Source organism: Phragmites australis, chromosome 14 (assembly GCF_958298935.1).
Source record: "Phragmites australis chromosome 14, lpPhrAust1.1, whole genome shotgun sequence".
Taxonomy (NCBI): Eukaryota; Viridiplantae; Streptophyta; class Magnoliopsida; order Poales; family Poaceae; genus Phragmites; species Phragmites australis.
In genome coordinates, this window is record NC_084934.1 from 194,706 (window position 1) to 209,223 (window position 14,518).

A 14,518-nucleotide genomic window follows, 5' to 3' on the forward strand; every position below is an offset into this window, starting at 1 on the left:
GGCCATCTTTACATAACAAAATACATCAAAGGGAGTCACAAAAGCAGATTTTTTTCTCATCTCTACCCCTATGCTAATTTGGTGATACCCTGAATAGGCATCTAGAAAACACAGAAATGCACAACCTGCTATAGACTCGACAATCTGGTCAATGTGAGGAAGGAGAAAAAGATCCTTTGGACAAGCTTTATTGAGGTTGGTAAAGTCGATGCACATTCTCCACTTGTTGTTGGCTTTCTTCACGAGGATAAGATTCATGAGCCATGTAGGATGATGAACCTCTCGAATGAAGCCCGCCTTAAAGAGTTCCTCGACCTCCTCCTGGATGGCCTGCTTTCTATCCTCTGTGAATCTTCGCTACTTCTGCACCACAGGTTTTGCGCTAGGTCACCTCCCTATGGACCCCAGTCATATCGGATGGCTGCCACGCAAAAAGGTCTTGGTTCGCCCAGAGAAAAGTGATGAGCTCAAGTTCCTATTTGGGGTCAAGGTCAACCCCAATCCTGGCCGTCTTAGTTGGCTCAGACGAGTCGAGGGGCATTGCCTTGGTATCACAACCATTCTTCTTGTCCTTGGCGTCCTCATTGGCCTCACCTTTGGTGGCGTCGTCGGACTTGGAAGTATCAGCAAGACTCGAGCTTGAAGTCATTGACACCGTCCTTGCTCTTGTCGGCGGCTTGACACTTCTAACACTTAGAGTCCATGTCTTTTGCGGTAGTCATTGTTTGGCAAAAGTGCTCTACCATCTCCAGGCTCTACTTGTCGCACTTGACCGCTGTGCATTGATCTCCCTTGACAGTTATGACCCCTTTGGGACCTAAGATTTCGAACACTTGGTACGCATAATGTACCACGACCATGAACTTGGCCAGCATTGGGCAGCCTAGGATTACATTGTAGGCCATCTCGAAGTCTGTGACATCAAAAGTTAACTTCTCTATGCGAAATTTGTCAGGCACACCAAACGTGATAGGTAACTTGATCTGACCAAGAGGCATGGTCGATGAGTTTGGGGTAATACCATGGAAAGCTTAACCCCTGCCTTGAGCTCCGACCTGGGAATCCCATCTTGTCTAATGTCATTGCAAAGATAAGGTTGAGTGAACTACCCCTATCGACCAGGGTCTAAAAAACCTTGATGTTAACGATAGTAGGCTAGACCACGACCAGGTAATGACTAGATGTGAAACCGCAGCTAGGTGGTCAGCTTCATCAAAGGTAATCAAAAGTTCTGACCACTTGAGATATCAAGGAGGTCCGGTCGAGGCCAGGTTAACCTCCCTTTCAACTGCCTTGTATTGCCTCTTGGATTTGTACATGGAAGATCCTCCAAAGATATGTACCAAGTTCTTATTGGCCCTGCGGAAATCGAGCTCATCCTCATTAATGTTGGCTTGGCCTGTTTGCTATGATAGTCAACGATAGCATCCTTGAGCTTCTCTTCAAGCTTTTTGTTGATAACCTAACACTCGTCAAAGTTGTGCTGGTTGGACCGATGAATTGGACAACACTTCTAGCCACCACTGGCCCTTGTTGTCTCTGGTGTTGCGTGACTTGTTCCTCTCAACCGCGGCTACGGTCGTGTCTAGACCCTTATGTCATCAGATTTATTCTTCTTTCCCTCATTCTTTGAAGACTCGAGCTTGTCTTTGTTCGATGAAGGGTTTTTGGAGTGTTCCTAGGCTTCAGCACACTTCGCAAACTTATCAGCCAACTCAAAGAGTTCTTTGACCATCTGGATCTTTTGGGTAGCTAGCTTCCCAATCAGATCCCTGTCCTTGATGCCTTTCTTGAAGGCGATAATGACTGACCCATCGGAGATGACCGGGAGCATATTATTCCTGTCGTTGAACCTCCGTATGAAGTCTCAAAGAGATTCATCCTTACCTTGGTTCAGCTGATGGAGATCATCTTCCATTCCTAGGCATTCGAAAGTACCCTGGAAATTGGCAATAAACTGAACCTTCAACTCGGCCCATGATTGGATCGAGTTGGGGGGCAGGTTCAGCAACTACGACCTTGCCGGTCCATCGATAGCAGTTAGCAGGTAATTGGCCATTACCATGTTGTCGCCACTAGTGGCTCGAACAATAGTGGTATAAATCTGTAACCACTCATTGGGGTTGATCTTCGTGTCGTATCTCTGGATCAGACCCGCTTTGAACTTCTTGGGCTATCGTATCGACCGGACCTCGGGTGCGAAGGCTTAGCAGCCTCAGTCGAAGTCTTCAAGAGGAGATGAGGGAGGACTGTCACATCTATTCCTTCGAACAGGAGGGTCACGTCGATCGTTCCGCCCTGGAGATATACAGTCATTATAACAACAACAATTTTCTTCACAACGTTCCTCACGACGGTTATCAATCACTTCCCGTAAGTCCTGCCTATTGTGAGCAAAGTCTTCAACTGATTGACCATTGGGGTTAAAGGATTCATTGGATCTAATTTGAGTAAGGATCTTAAAATCAGATAAGCCCTCTGGACATTGGTCTCCGGAGTACTAAAGACACCGTTGGCCGATGTTGCCCTGTGATTGCTGTTCTGAGGGAGTTCGTTCCTCGATCTTGAAGCTATTGTTGGTGGAGGCATCGCTTGATTGAGAGGTGTCCCTACGACAAGCCATCGTCAAATATCACGGCTTACCTAATTATCCGTGTTCCATCGATAATGAGTGGTATCAGGGGCATGTAAGGTTCCAGCCGTGGACGTCCCTAGCGGTAACCCTTCGGCGACACCAGTACCTTGGGCAATAACTACCACTGTTGGATCCTTAGGGATTCCTACACCATTGTTTACCATAGCGTCCGGATCTTCCAGGTTCTACTTAGCGTGTGTGCCATCGGCTCCAGCTATGAACACGAATCGATTTGATCGGTTGCTCTGACTGTCAATGGAGCCATCATTGCCACTATGGTGACTTTCACCGTAGATGTTGGTGTCCATGAACTGAAGAACATTATGCTCCTTAGGATCCCAGTCAAGGTGTCCCACCTCGCGTTATGTGTCCAACAGGCTAGACTCAAGGATACCAGTGTGGATTAGTCCACCTTAATCATCCTAGCGATACACCATAGTTCCGAAGGTGATTTCGGAGCCAACATGAGGTGATGCGAAGAAGACTGCCGCTGAGTCGAAGTGATCATAGAAGCCAGTGTCGGAAAATCCGACGTGGATGCGCACTTGAGACATGATCGATCCTAGAAAACAGATGAAGGTCCCTACTTGGTGCACCAACTATCGAAGATTAGTGCATGACAATATATCCGTAATTAAACAGGGGTACCTTTAAGATCAGGGATCGAGCAAGAAACAAGACACGCGATTTAGATAGGTTTGGGTCCCAAATTGGAATAATACCCTACGTTCTGTGTGATGATGCTATATATGAAGTATCTCGAGTACCAGTAATGTGACTGAACCTATTACAATGGAGGGGGTTGGATCTAAACTAATCAAGAGTTGAAGTCGCCAAGTATCTACGATTGCTATTATCTTAGAGTCGCTTGCCTTGGTGATGACCGCCGGAGGGGGAGTACGAGAAGGCGGACATCTGGCTGCTATCAGTCGGCTTGCATCAAGATGTGTCTACCTCTCCCTAGGGTTAGGGTCCCCACCTTATAAAGGGGTCAAGGCACCATCTTAGTTCTGCCCGTAATCGATAGGAAGTCCTCATCTTGTCGGTCAAGGCAAATTAGTTGAATCCAATCTAGATACTAGTCGTACTTGAGTCGGATAACTCGATCGAGATCTTACTAAGTATACGTCTTCATGATCTCCGGGAGGATCGGGTTCTGTAGATTCAGATTCGCAATATCTAGAATCGTTAAGTGGATGCACGATATACCTTATTCATATATGATACACTTCTTATATGTTTATAGTTTGTAGATAGATATTTGACAGTGAGGCGCTGACTGTTAGCTAGCAACTACTGGTTCTGAATGAATTAACTAACAATCCTGTGGTCTAGCTAAAATGGGCGATGCTGACGATAGAGACAAGAGCTAGCAGGACAAAAGAATCTTTTGCTGCCTCCAGCCCGGCCATTGATTAATAGTTTCCAGTCTGATCGTACGTAATGAGATAGATGAATCATGAATGGCAGACGCAAACGTACTGCACCTACCTATCAATGAGAGAATGCAGGCGTGTTGATCGAAAAAATAGTGCCACTGTACTTGTGATTTGTTGGGCCAAGCAATGCAAACCAAGTGGAAATGTTAGCCATGCATGGCTTCAACTAATTTCAGCGCTGATTGCAGACAGGATTTCTTTTTCTACAGGTGACATTCCGTTGAAACTAAGACACGTTCCTTTTCTCTCTGAAATCCCAATGTTCCGAATACAGCTACATCAGCACCTTTTTCTTTTTTGCGTGGGAGCTACATCTAGCACTTCGATCGCATGCTATCATCTGTATATTTTGCCATTAACTACACCGTTCCACCACTGATTATTCGGTTCATAAAATAATATAAGGAAGGAATATTATTGTACGCTAGCCGATGAGAGAGATAATCATATTCTGCTAGTGGAACAACTAGAGATTAGTTAACTAGCACGTATCCCTAATAATTTAAGTACAGGATGATAATCGAGTATCTTATCTCTGAAGAAAGCTGCAGCCTGCAGAGGGATCGGAGTAGTAATACTTAATAGGTAGACAATGAGACAAAGGTCACAAGACAAAGGCATCACCCAAGCATCAACTTTATTATGACTACAGACACTAATCTATCTCGTACATTGACCCATCGGATCGAGACAGACAGCTGATCGGAAAGTTGAAATCAGTGACATATGCTGGTGCATCATCAAAGAACAAGTGATCGAAGAGACAAATTATTAAAGGCCAAAAAGTGGTGGTTGAGTAGTGCAAGCAAGCACTTGTATACTTGTAGAGGCGTACGTTCGATCTATATATGAGTCGATCATTCCTTTTCTTATTTCTTCCTCCATTTTTTCATTACTAGCAACCTGGTTTAGTACATGTCGATCATGTATATTTACCGTCACATGCATATATAATAGCCTTCAAATCGTTAATGCGTGGGAGATATTGTCCATCTAATTAATGACTATTTAACTGATTTACTCGTTCGTCAAACTCTAAGATTCGATCGATGGACAGTCAAATTGCTGAAGTTAACTTGACAGTACAACTTCTTGATCATGATCTATATGCTCGTCAATATATTATTTGATATACATATACTTCTGGTCTTGTGGACGTACGTACGTCAGAGGATCGTTGTGCATATATGGTATTATACATATATATGGTCTTGCTTTCTAGAAGCTAGCTAGCATGCATGCACATAGGGTCACGTATATGCTAGTGAAAAACATACTGAAATATGCTGACACCCGGAATTAATATCTCTACTACTTAAAAAATACCTAAAGCGTCCTGTTCCGTCTGATTCCCTTTTCGCTCCCACGCGGCCACGCCCCATCCATGTGATTCCCAATCCCGCAACAAACCAAGCGTTGTCCACCCTGTCCTCCCCTCCCCACGTAGCCTGCCGCCACCGCTGCCCCTCCCCCCATGTCCCCCGTCATGGCGCCACATGCGCACACCTCCGCTCGCTCCCCCTCCTCCCTCTCCCCTCCCCTGCACAACCCTCCAGCACGCTGACTCCGTAGCCACCATTGCCCCCTCCCCCGCGCATCTGGATGCAGCCCCGCACATCTGTCACCCCCCACGCATACCATTTGCTAGATCAAGGAAGCGGCGATGGATCTCCGCCAGCTGCCGCGCTCGTCGTCGGGCAGTGTGGAACCCAAGATCCACCAGGTAGGGTTCGTCACCCTTGATGCCTCCACCCACTCCGAGCCCCCTGCCGCCATGGCAGTGGTGCCGCAGCAGCTGGGCGCCGCAGCCGAGTCATCGCTAGCGTCAGACCTATCCCCAGGCTGGCTCTCACCCATCATGATCCCTCCCCCGCGCCATGCCGACCACCTCGCACCGGGCTCACCCTCCTTGAGCTCGTGGCGGCTGTCGAGCTTGTCATCACCATGGTCGAGCTCCCAGCAGGTCCATCTTCTTCGACCTCGGGCAGCTTTGGCAGCTCCATCTTTCCCCCATTGTAATTGTGCCTCCGCATGTTCCTCGTCGCTGTCGAGAGCCTGCGCTTGGCCGCTTGGGACGACGTCGGCATCACGGCGCACATCAGCCCCGGCCTCCTTTGACTGTCGTTTGCCACAAATACACCCTCCTCTCCAAACGATCTACGTATGTGATGTTTCTAATCGGTATGTGACTCTGGAAGATTGCTTGCTTATCTGTGATTATTTCGATGATGGTGGCGATGTTCTATTCCCGGCGCCACGACCACGGTCGAGTACGGGCGTGGGATGTAGCCCCAACGACACTGGCTAACGTGGAGCTTGCCTCGTCTTCCTCTGGTGCAAGTGCCTTTTGCTCTTCTCTTTCATCGCCTGATCATCCCCATTTGTGCGTGGAACTTTTTCGATGAAATATCGTTATTTGATTAGTGAGGTGGCGTTTTATTTGACGCTAGATCTTCTGTACCTGTGACATCACTAGGATTTTGTTGGGATAATCTAGTCCATGAGATGAGTTAGTTTCCATACTCACTACAAGATGGTGGTGATTTGAGGTAGCTTCACCCACTTGTATAGTGTAAACCATAGGCTTTGGAATTGGCGGCGCTGAGAAAAAAAAGAGATATTATGTAGTTCTAGATTGAACTGAGAAAAAAGAGATTATGTAGTTCTAACAGTGAGCTGCGCTATTTTCTGTGTATGCAGCATGTATATTCAGAGTCTCCTTGGGCCTTGGCTTGTGCCGTTAACATAAGTGTGTAGCAATACATCCAATAGTTGATGTATTTATGTTTCGGAATTTCAATTTTCATTGCCAGTAAAATTCTAGCTTTTTGTGGATATAATTGATGCTCATGTGATGTACTAGCATTTTCACTTTGGTTATACATAACCGTAAGAAACATATTCACATGTATTTGTGGCCCTCCCTGACTACTGTTCATTGTGCTCGTTGTCACTTTTTCTTGACTGCGTCCCTTTGTTGCTCTCGTTTAGTATTAGCTTTGATTTCTCGAAATCTGTTATTTATACTTCTTCTTTATCACTGTAGGTACATGGCTCTATTGGTTATCTCAATTATCGGTTACATTGCCATATTTTCTTTCTCAGGTCTTCTATTTCACTGGTTCACTCCATCCGGACATGACTGTGGACTAAACCTGTTCTTCATCGTCTTCACATTGATTCTTGTTTTTATGTTTGCTATTGTTGCCCGCCACCCAAAGGTATTGTCTTACTTGCCTTGTACTAATTTTGTCTATGTTTACTATTTGATTAATCCATAATGTGTTGCCCATGGTTGGACCATGATAAGTTAAACTCGAATGTGCTTGTGCATTATTATATTTGCTATTCTATATGCTCTTTGGATTTATGTTAGAATTGAACTTATATACTGTTCTGTCCAAAAAAATATTGCTAATACATTTGTCACCTATCAGTTATATGATGAAAATTTTAGAACAATGTCTCTGTTTTTGATGCAATAGCATCATGATAGGATTGAGGATTGACATATTCTCATGTTTTACTTCCTAAATTAGGGTACTCTGCACACGGTAACAAGCACCTTAGTAGCTCTGTCTACACATGTTTGTATAGTGATGTAATGAAGGAGGTAATTAAATGTGCAAAAACAATTTTACAATGATTCTCATGTTATTGTTTTCTAAGTTAGGGCACCTCGCACATGGTATGTATCACCTTAGTTGCTTTATCTGCACATGTTTACGTGCTGGTGTAATCAACGAGACAACTAATGAGCAAAAACAATTTTACTATTTAACTGTATAAAATTGTTGAAGCATAATAGAAATTAAATCTCTTTTTTGTTGGTTTAGTTTTGGACTCCATATATTTGTTCTCTTTGATTTGATGTATAGATGGGCTTTAACTCAACCTTAGACAATTTCGGAATATGAGAAATTGAAGAAACAGTTGAAGCAAGATTTTGAGGACATGGTTTCTTGGTACTCTGGGTATTTTGTTGATGAACACATAAGTTCTTATACCACACTTGATATGGCAAAAATTACTTACAAGTAGGTGATTTGTACTGCATGATATCAGCTGATTTATTTAAAACTGTTTTCGAACTCATGATATCTGTGACTCTCTTTGTTGGTCAATTTGGCATGCCTTTGATGCAGGTAAGTTTGGATCATTGTTCTTCCTTGCCCAAGTGCCCTTTTCCATGGTTTCTGATTGTGCACTCATTTACCTGATAGTTAGATAATATTGTAGTGATTTATGTACTGCTTTTTATATTGGGATTTGTTTTTACACTAGCAGGTTGAGTTTATGGCTCTATTAAGACATTGTTGACATTTTTTCCCCTAACCTTGACTAGGCTGCCATGAACAAAACTCCTGATGAAGCTAACAGCAGCAACCTTCTGTATGATCATCTTAATGAAAAAAAAGACGAGCTTTGGTTTGACTTTATTGCAGATACTGGCGATGGTGGAAACTCTACCTACGCTGTAACACGATTACTTGCTCAACCTTCTTTAGTCATAAAAGCAGATGATTCGAGGCTTACATTTGCCCCATGGAGAAGTACTACTGATTGGTGGAGACCTTGCTTACATACTTGATCATAAAATTTTGTCCTCAAAAGTTTCCTTTTAACATTGATAACTAAATAACCAGTAAAACACATGTTTAAGTTCTTACAAGTTGGTATTCCAGCAACGGATGATATGATGTATAAATATTTTGTCAACTCATTAGTATGTATAAATATTTTGTCAGCTCATTAGTATCCTTTCAATTGTTATTTAGTTTACTTATATGGTTTGGAGTCTTATACTTTTATGAATCAATCCAAAGAAAGGGCGATTGCTCCTTTCCTTTTCACAAATATCCAAATCCATCTTCATTTTCGTATGAGTGGTGTTTTTTTTTTTTGTCCTTTTGAGTATGCTCTCCAGCTTCCTGCTTGGCATAAGCCCAAATATATAGCACTGAAGAAACCTGAAGTTCCTCTTGGAGTTTTTGAGCTCGGGCAATATTGTGGACCTCAATGTTTTATGATTCTTGGAAACCATGGTAACTATTGCCAATCTATAGATGTAGTACTAAAAGGACCTGATAGATGTAACAAAAATGCCCAGTCGAAAATGACATAATTTGCCCGAGTGACCGTGTGTCATTTGTGCCTTACAGAACATGAATTGTGTGCTGCAGGATAGCCTTATGTTGTAGCTCGTCGTATGGCACTCAGTCAACTATAATACCTCATAAAAATTTTCGGCTCTTGTTGCAACGCACGAACGCTCAATTAGTATAATACTTAATTGCAGATGTCTCGCGATGTTCTTTAACTCTTTATACGAATGTACAATGTAGCTTTTGTGGGGTATTGAGTAGTTTGTAATATTTTTCTTAGGTTTTTGGCGCTTCCATGGAAGCCCCCAGCATGCATTTGGATGTAAGAACCACTTATAACCTTTCAATAAAAGCAGGTTTTAACTTTTGTCAAAAAAAATGTCATGTCTAATTTCGAACTTGACTGTGTCAATACACTTGTGCTGATGAATACATAGATATAAATCTTCGTTTTTCTTAATGACAAGTTCATGCATCCGGGAGCATGCATGAATGCATGAGTGGATTAACTGAACAGTAAAATAAACTAACACTACTCTTGCAACTAGGAAAATTGAGCAATACACCAATTTAAAGGGCCATTATGTTACTCCAGCCATAAGTTCACACTATTTAGCAGCTGCAAATGTTGTTTAAACTAAAAAATTGTCATGTATATATACACACACTACCACAGAAAGGGTCATCCCTGCCCCTCTTTGACTGCCGGTTTGTAAGCTCCAAACGCACATAAAAAACCCAACCAGCAGAACCAACAATGATAGTGAATATCAATGCACTTGCTACCAACCAACAGTGATACATTAGTAACATGAACCGACAGTGATATTACTTCATTAAAAAACGTGGCTTCAATAACCAATACTGATAATGGCTATCACTAGCAGTCATATTTACGAACCGGTAATGATACTAAAAAATCCGTACAACTTCCTACGCTCTTCTTCTCGGCTTCTCCCCAGCATCTTTAAAATCACACTCTAGCTCGATCGATCGCTATTGCTCGCTCTTGCTCACTCAATCGCTCGCTCTTGCTCACTCAATCGCTCTCTTACACTCTCACCCTCTCCCTCCACCGCCGCCGCCACCGCTCCAACCATTGCCAGCGTGCGATGGATCCGCGCGATGCTTCTCCCCCGCCAGCTACTTTGTCGCCACCTCCTCCACCACCTTCTCCAGCCATGCCTTCCACACCTGTGCCATTGTCTGACGAAGAGACAGAGGCCCCGCTGGCAAGGTCATCGGACAAGGAAGAAACCTACTCCGGTGACTCGACAGGGTCCCCCTTCGAGGACGACATGTGGGACTTCTTCCTTAACGAGCTGAAGGCGAAGAAGCCCCAGCCGAGCTCGGATGAAGAAGAGGAAGAGGAGGAGGAGGCCGGCGATGATGGTGGTGAAGGCAACGACAACGACAGCGAGGACGAGGATGACGATGGTGATGACGATGACTACTTCGTCGTCGTGGCCAACGGCTAGTAGACATCGTCGTTTAGGATTTTTTGTGTGTAGCCGTACATATCTTTTGTTTTATGTACATTGATGGATTTAGTGAGTGAATTATAGATTAGTGTGATATAAAGCTCTAATTATAGAGATTAGTAATATAAATTCTGGTTAAATTATTGCCTGACTACTTAATTTGTTTTTCCTGGATTGAGTATCACTGTTGGCAGTTCATAGCTGGAACCGGTAGTGAGAAGTATACAAATCGGTAGCATAAGCTCATGATCTATCACTGCCGGTTCTGTAACCGGCAGTGATAATCATGGATTATCATTGCCGCGTTTAAAAATTGGTAGTAATGAAGTTTTTTAACTGACAGTGATGATCTTTTCTGTAGTAGTGACACACATTGATTTGCTAGCTTATACAAGAAAATAACTGTAATCACTAAGAATAATCAAAACTTTGATCATTAATAATGTAATATACTATACTTAATTATTTATATCTCCGCAGGCACCAATCAAAAACAAGTGGTGTCCTTAAATTTAAATTATTTTAACTTGCACCACCAGTATCTTCATCAACATTTAGATTATTCATACGAAAATGACAACATGATTAGATTTTAGGAAAACATTTTTTAGTCATGGTGTTATAACTTTGTAAGGTTAATTATAAGAAGATATTACAATAAACAACCCCGTAGCAATCAGAGATGTTACCCCAGTTAAACTGTACGAACAATTAATCGCCAAATAATCCCTTCTTGGAAGATGTCTTTTCTTTTATAATGCTAAAAAACTTGACTCATGAGATTTTGCATCCAATGTTTATTACTCGTGTTATCGTGTGTGTGGTGTGTGTGTATATAGTAAGTTTTTTCTGTACTCCCAGGTGTATATATTCCTTCTCTATTAAGTGTTCAGAATGAATCATGTACATCTTAAAAAGTAGTATTTACATCTCAGAAAAAATATATACTTCACTTATAAAGAAGTATACACATCTTAGAAAATAGTATATATATATCTCAGAAAGTATATATATATATCTCAGAAAATAGTATATACTTCAGTTATAACGGGATCAACTATAAATTACTAGTTTTACTGTATATGTGTGTCTAGTGCCATGAGAGAAAACAATGCAAGTAACTGCAGTAGCAAGCACTGGGCAGCAGTACTGAACAAAAGGAATAGCCAGCAGCTTGCTTGTGCCACTAGTACTGTAGTGCACCAAAGCAAGAGGCAGCAGTTGCCTCTCCCGAAATTGAAATCAGCAACAAAACAAACTATACGCACCCACCAACACCTGAACAACCTACAGAGAAGACTTCTCTTCTACTACTGGTAAATTACATTATATATATATATATATATATATATATATATATATATATTACTGGGATGCAAATCAAATGGAAGCATTTGTATATATGCATGTCACATCATCACATATAGCTAGTAGTACGAAAACAACACCCTAGCTAGCACAGCCTTTCTCCAACTTGGCATGCGCTACTGATGACTTCTACTCGCAGCACTAGTGTAGTACCCATCAGGTAACTAGCAGCCATGGTGAACACCACCTCAATGGAGCAAATGACCAAGTACTACTGGGGTATGTTGAGCGCAAGGGCCGCCGCCGCTGGTACGACGACGACTACTAGCCTCAGGTCCTGGCCGCCTCCGGCGCATGGCAGCGGCGGTGATCCGTCATGGGAGGAGCTGGCGTTCGCGCGGGACGCCGCGGGGAACCTCGGCGGCTGCGTGTGGCCACCGCGCTCCTACACGTGCACCTTCTGCGGCCGAGAGTTCCGGTCCGCGCAGGCGCTCGGCGGCCACATGAACGTGCACCGCCGCGACCGGGCTCGCCTCCGGCAGTGCGCCTCCCTGGATCATCATGACGTCGTCCAGGTCCAGGACGCACACCAACAACAGTCAATCGCCCCTCAAGCTGATCATCTTCAGCACCAGCTTCGGCAACTGCAAGAAGCTCCCTTGTTCAGGGCCAAGGCAGTATTACTCTCTGGCCCTAAATCTACTAATTGTGATCATCAAGCTTGTACTACTACTTCTCCTTCATACATATCAACCATCATCAAGGAGAGCAAGAACAAGATACCGGGGTGGAAAGAAGAAGCTCTAGAAAGATATGAGGAAGAGGAGGAGGAGACCATGGCGGAGAGGAGGAAGCGAAGGAGGGTCCATCAGCCGCCGGAGGCAGTGCTTCCGTTCTTCTTGCATCTGCCGCCGGTGCCATGTGACAGAGTTGAACATGATGCAAAGGTAACCAAAGTAATCACAAGCCCTAGCTCCAGTTCACCTCAGCTTGCGGGCCGGCAAGAAGTGGATCTGGAACTGAGGCTTGGGAATAGTCCTAACTAAAGTTGCGTGAATGGATCCTTAATTGTCCAGTTTCATCTCTTCTCACCATCTGCCTGTGTGCGTACACAATTAAAACATCTGTTTGAGATCCTCGTGATTAGCAGGGAAAAATTTATCGGCGATAGAATTCCGATATTTCTATTTTATCGGTTGGGTCCGGTAAATTTCTTTTATCACCCAAATTTTTTTTTTTTTAAATTCTCGCCTAGTGGCACACCAGTACATCACTACTGTTGTATTTTTAAATTTGTGATACTCTCTTATGTCTATATTATTATGTGTAGTTTTTTATGTTAAATGGTTTGGAGACAATCGGTGATATTTTCTAGAGAAATTGAGCCTTTTTTTTCTAAATTTTGGCCCAAAAAATTTGTCTGTCACCGATAGAATTTTCGATAAATCTGAAAATCCCGTTTATCGGAGATCCCTGATAAATTTCTACTAGCAGTAAATAAAACCCTGGTGATTAGGGCTTTCCAGTTGGTCTTCCCCCTCTCTTCTCGATCGATTAATCTGTCTGTGGGTTTCTTTGGTCATCTTCTGTGTGATTGTTCTTGATTTGATATAATCAAAGCCGATATGTCTTTGGCCAAAGGCCTCATTTCTCTACAAGTGTATGTTGATTGTCGAGTTCTACATATTGACATCAACATTTCAAGTGTTGCAATTTGTACACAATTGTTGTAAGAGATTGTAAGTTAATTGTCAAACTAATACAATATAAACAGTTTGTTGTATATATGATCACTAAATCCAAAAAATTGGTACTGTATGTACCTCTGATCCTCATAAATTCCCGACTACATAGTTCGATATGATCGGATTTGAAATTATAAACCTGTTGGTGCATGATTTGCTAATTACTCCCTTCAATCTAAAATATAAGTCGTTTTGATTTGTGTGTAAGAATTAAGAAAGGAGTAAGATGACCGTGCTACCCTTCAGTTAATGTGTCTTGTACACACTCTCCCCCACATTAACTAGGTCAATTAAGTAATGGTAAAACAGTATGAAAATGTACCTTGAAAGTGTAGAATGACTTATATTTTGCACATAGTGAAAAACTCTAAAATGACTTATATTTTGGATTGGCGGGAGTATTGGATTTTTTTCACTTGCTTTTATGCTTTTCCTTCTGAATATATTGATTTCTGTCAAGATTTGCACTCATGGATCATTCATGTACCATTATTTATGAATGCTCTAGGAACAAATAAAGAGGAGCTTGTAGAAAAGATTAAATGAAATTTGGAATTAAATAACAAGTGCCTATAAAATTATTCCCGTTATTTGTCCAATAAGATATCCAATTTCTGCACTACATCATTTTCCAAAATATTGCTTCAGACAATAACTGTATCTTGCAATGCATTGGCATGCAGCTGGTGCTTGATTTCCCCAACCATAAGCAAGGTTGCTTCTTCTTTTAGGTCAGACCACAAGCAGACAGTAGATAGGGCAAGGTCGCCGTTTGTTCTTATCTTATACACTATGTCTCTATGGG

At 42.6% G+C, this 14,518-nt stretch overlaps 2 protein-coding genes across 2 annotated transcripts; one reads left to right on the plus strand and one right to left on the minus strand.

The window, feature by feature from the left end:
- Positions 1-475: 475 nt before the first annotated feature.
- On the minus strand, positions 476-998 carry LOC133891151 (uncharacterized). The gene is made up of 2 exons (XM_062331873.1): positions 852-998; positions 476-706 (listed from the first exon to the last, which is right to left on the minus strand). Exons 1-2 carry the CDS (start codon positions 996-998, stop codon positions 476-478), a joined length of 378 nt encoding a protein of 125 aa, XP_062187857.1.
- An 11,107-nt stretch (positions 999-12,105) lies between these two features.
- LOC133891071 (uncharacterized) lies at positions 12,106-14,513 on the plus strand. The gene is made up of 2 exons (XM_062331760.1): positions 12,106-12,915; positions 14,397-14,513. The coding sequence occupies exons 1-2, from the start codon at positions 12,202-12,204 to the stop codon at positions 14,442-14,444; spliced, it is 762 nt and encodes a 253-aa protein (XP_062187744.1). The 5' UTR covers positions 12,106-12,201; the 3' UTR covers positions 14,445-14,513.
- Positions 14,514-14,518: the final 5 nt, after the last annotated feature.

Coding starts and splice junctions, on each gene's coding strand:
- LOC133891151 (XM_062331873.1), bottom strand. CDS start 998: ATGCCTCTTGGTCAGATCAAGTTACCTATCACGTTTGGTGTGCCTGAC. Junction 707..851: donor TGGCCAAGTTCATGGTCGTG/GTACATTATGCG, acceptor CTACCGCAAAAG/ACATGGACTCTAAGTGTTAG.
- LOC133891071 (XM_062331760.1), top strand. CDS start 12,202: ATGGTGAACACCACCTCAATGGAGCAAATGACCAAGTACTACTGGGGT. Junction 12,916..14,396: donor GAGTTGAACATGATGCAAAG/GTAACCAAAGTA, acceptor ATTGGCATGCAG/CTGGTGCTTGATTTCCCCAA.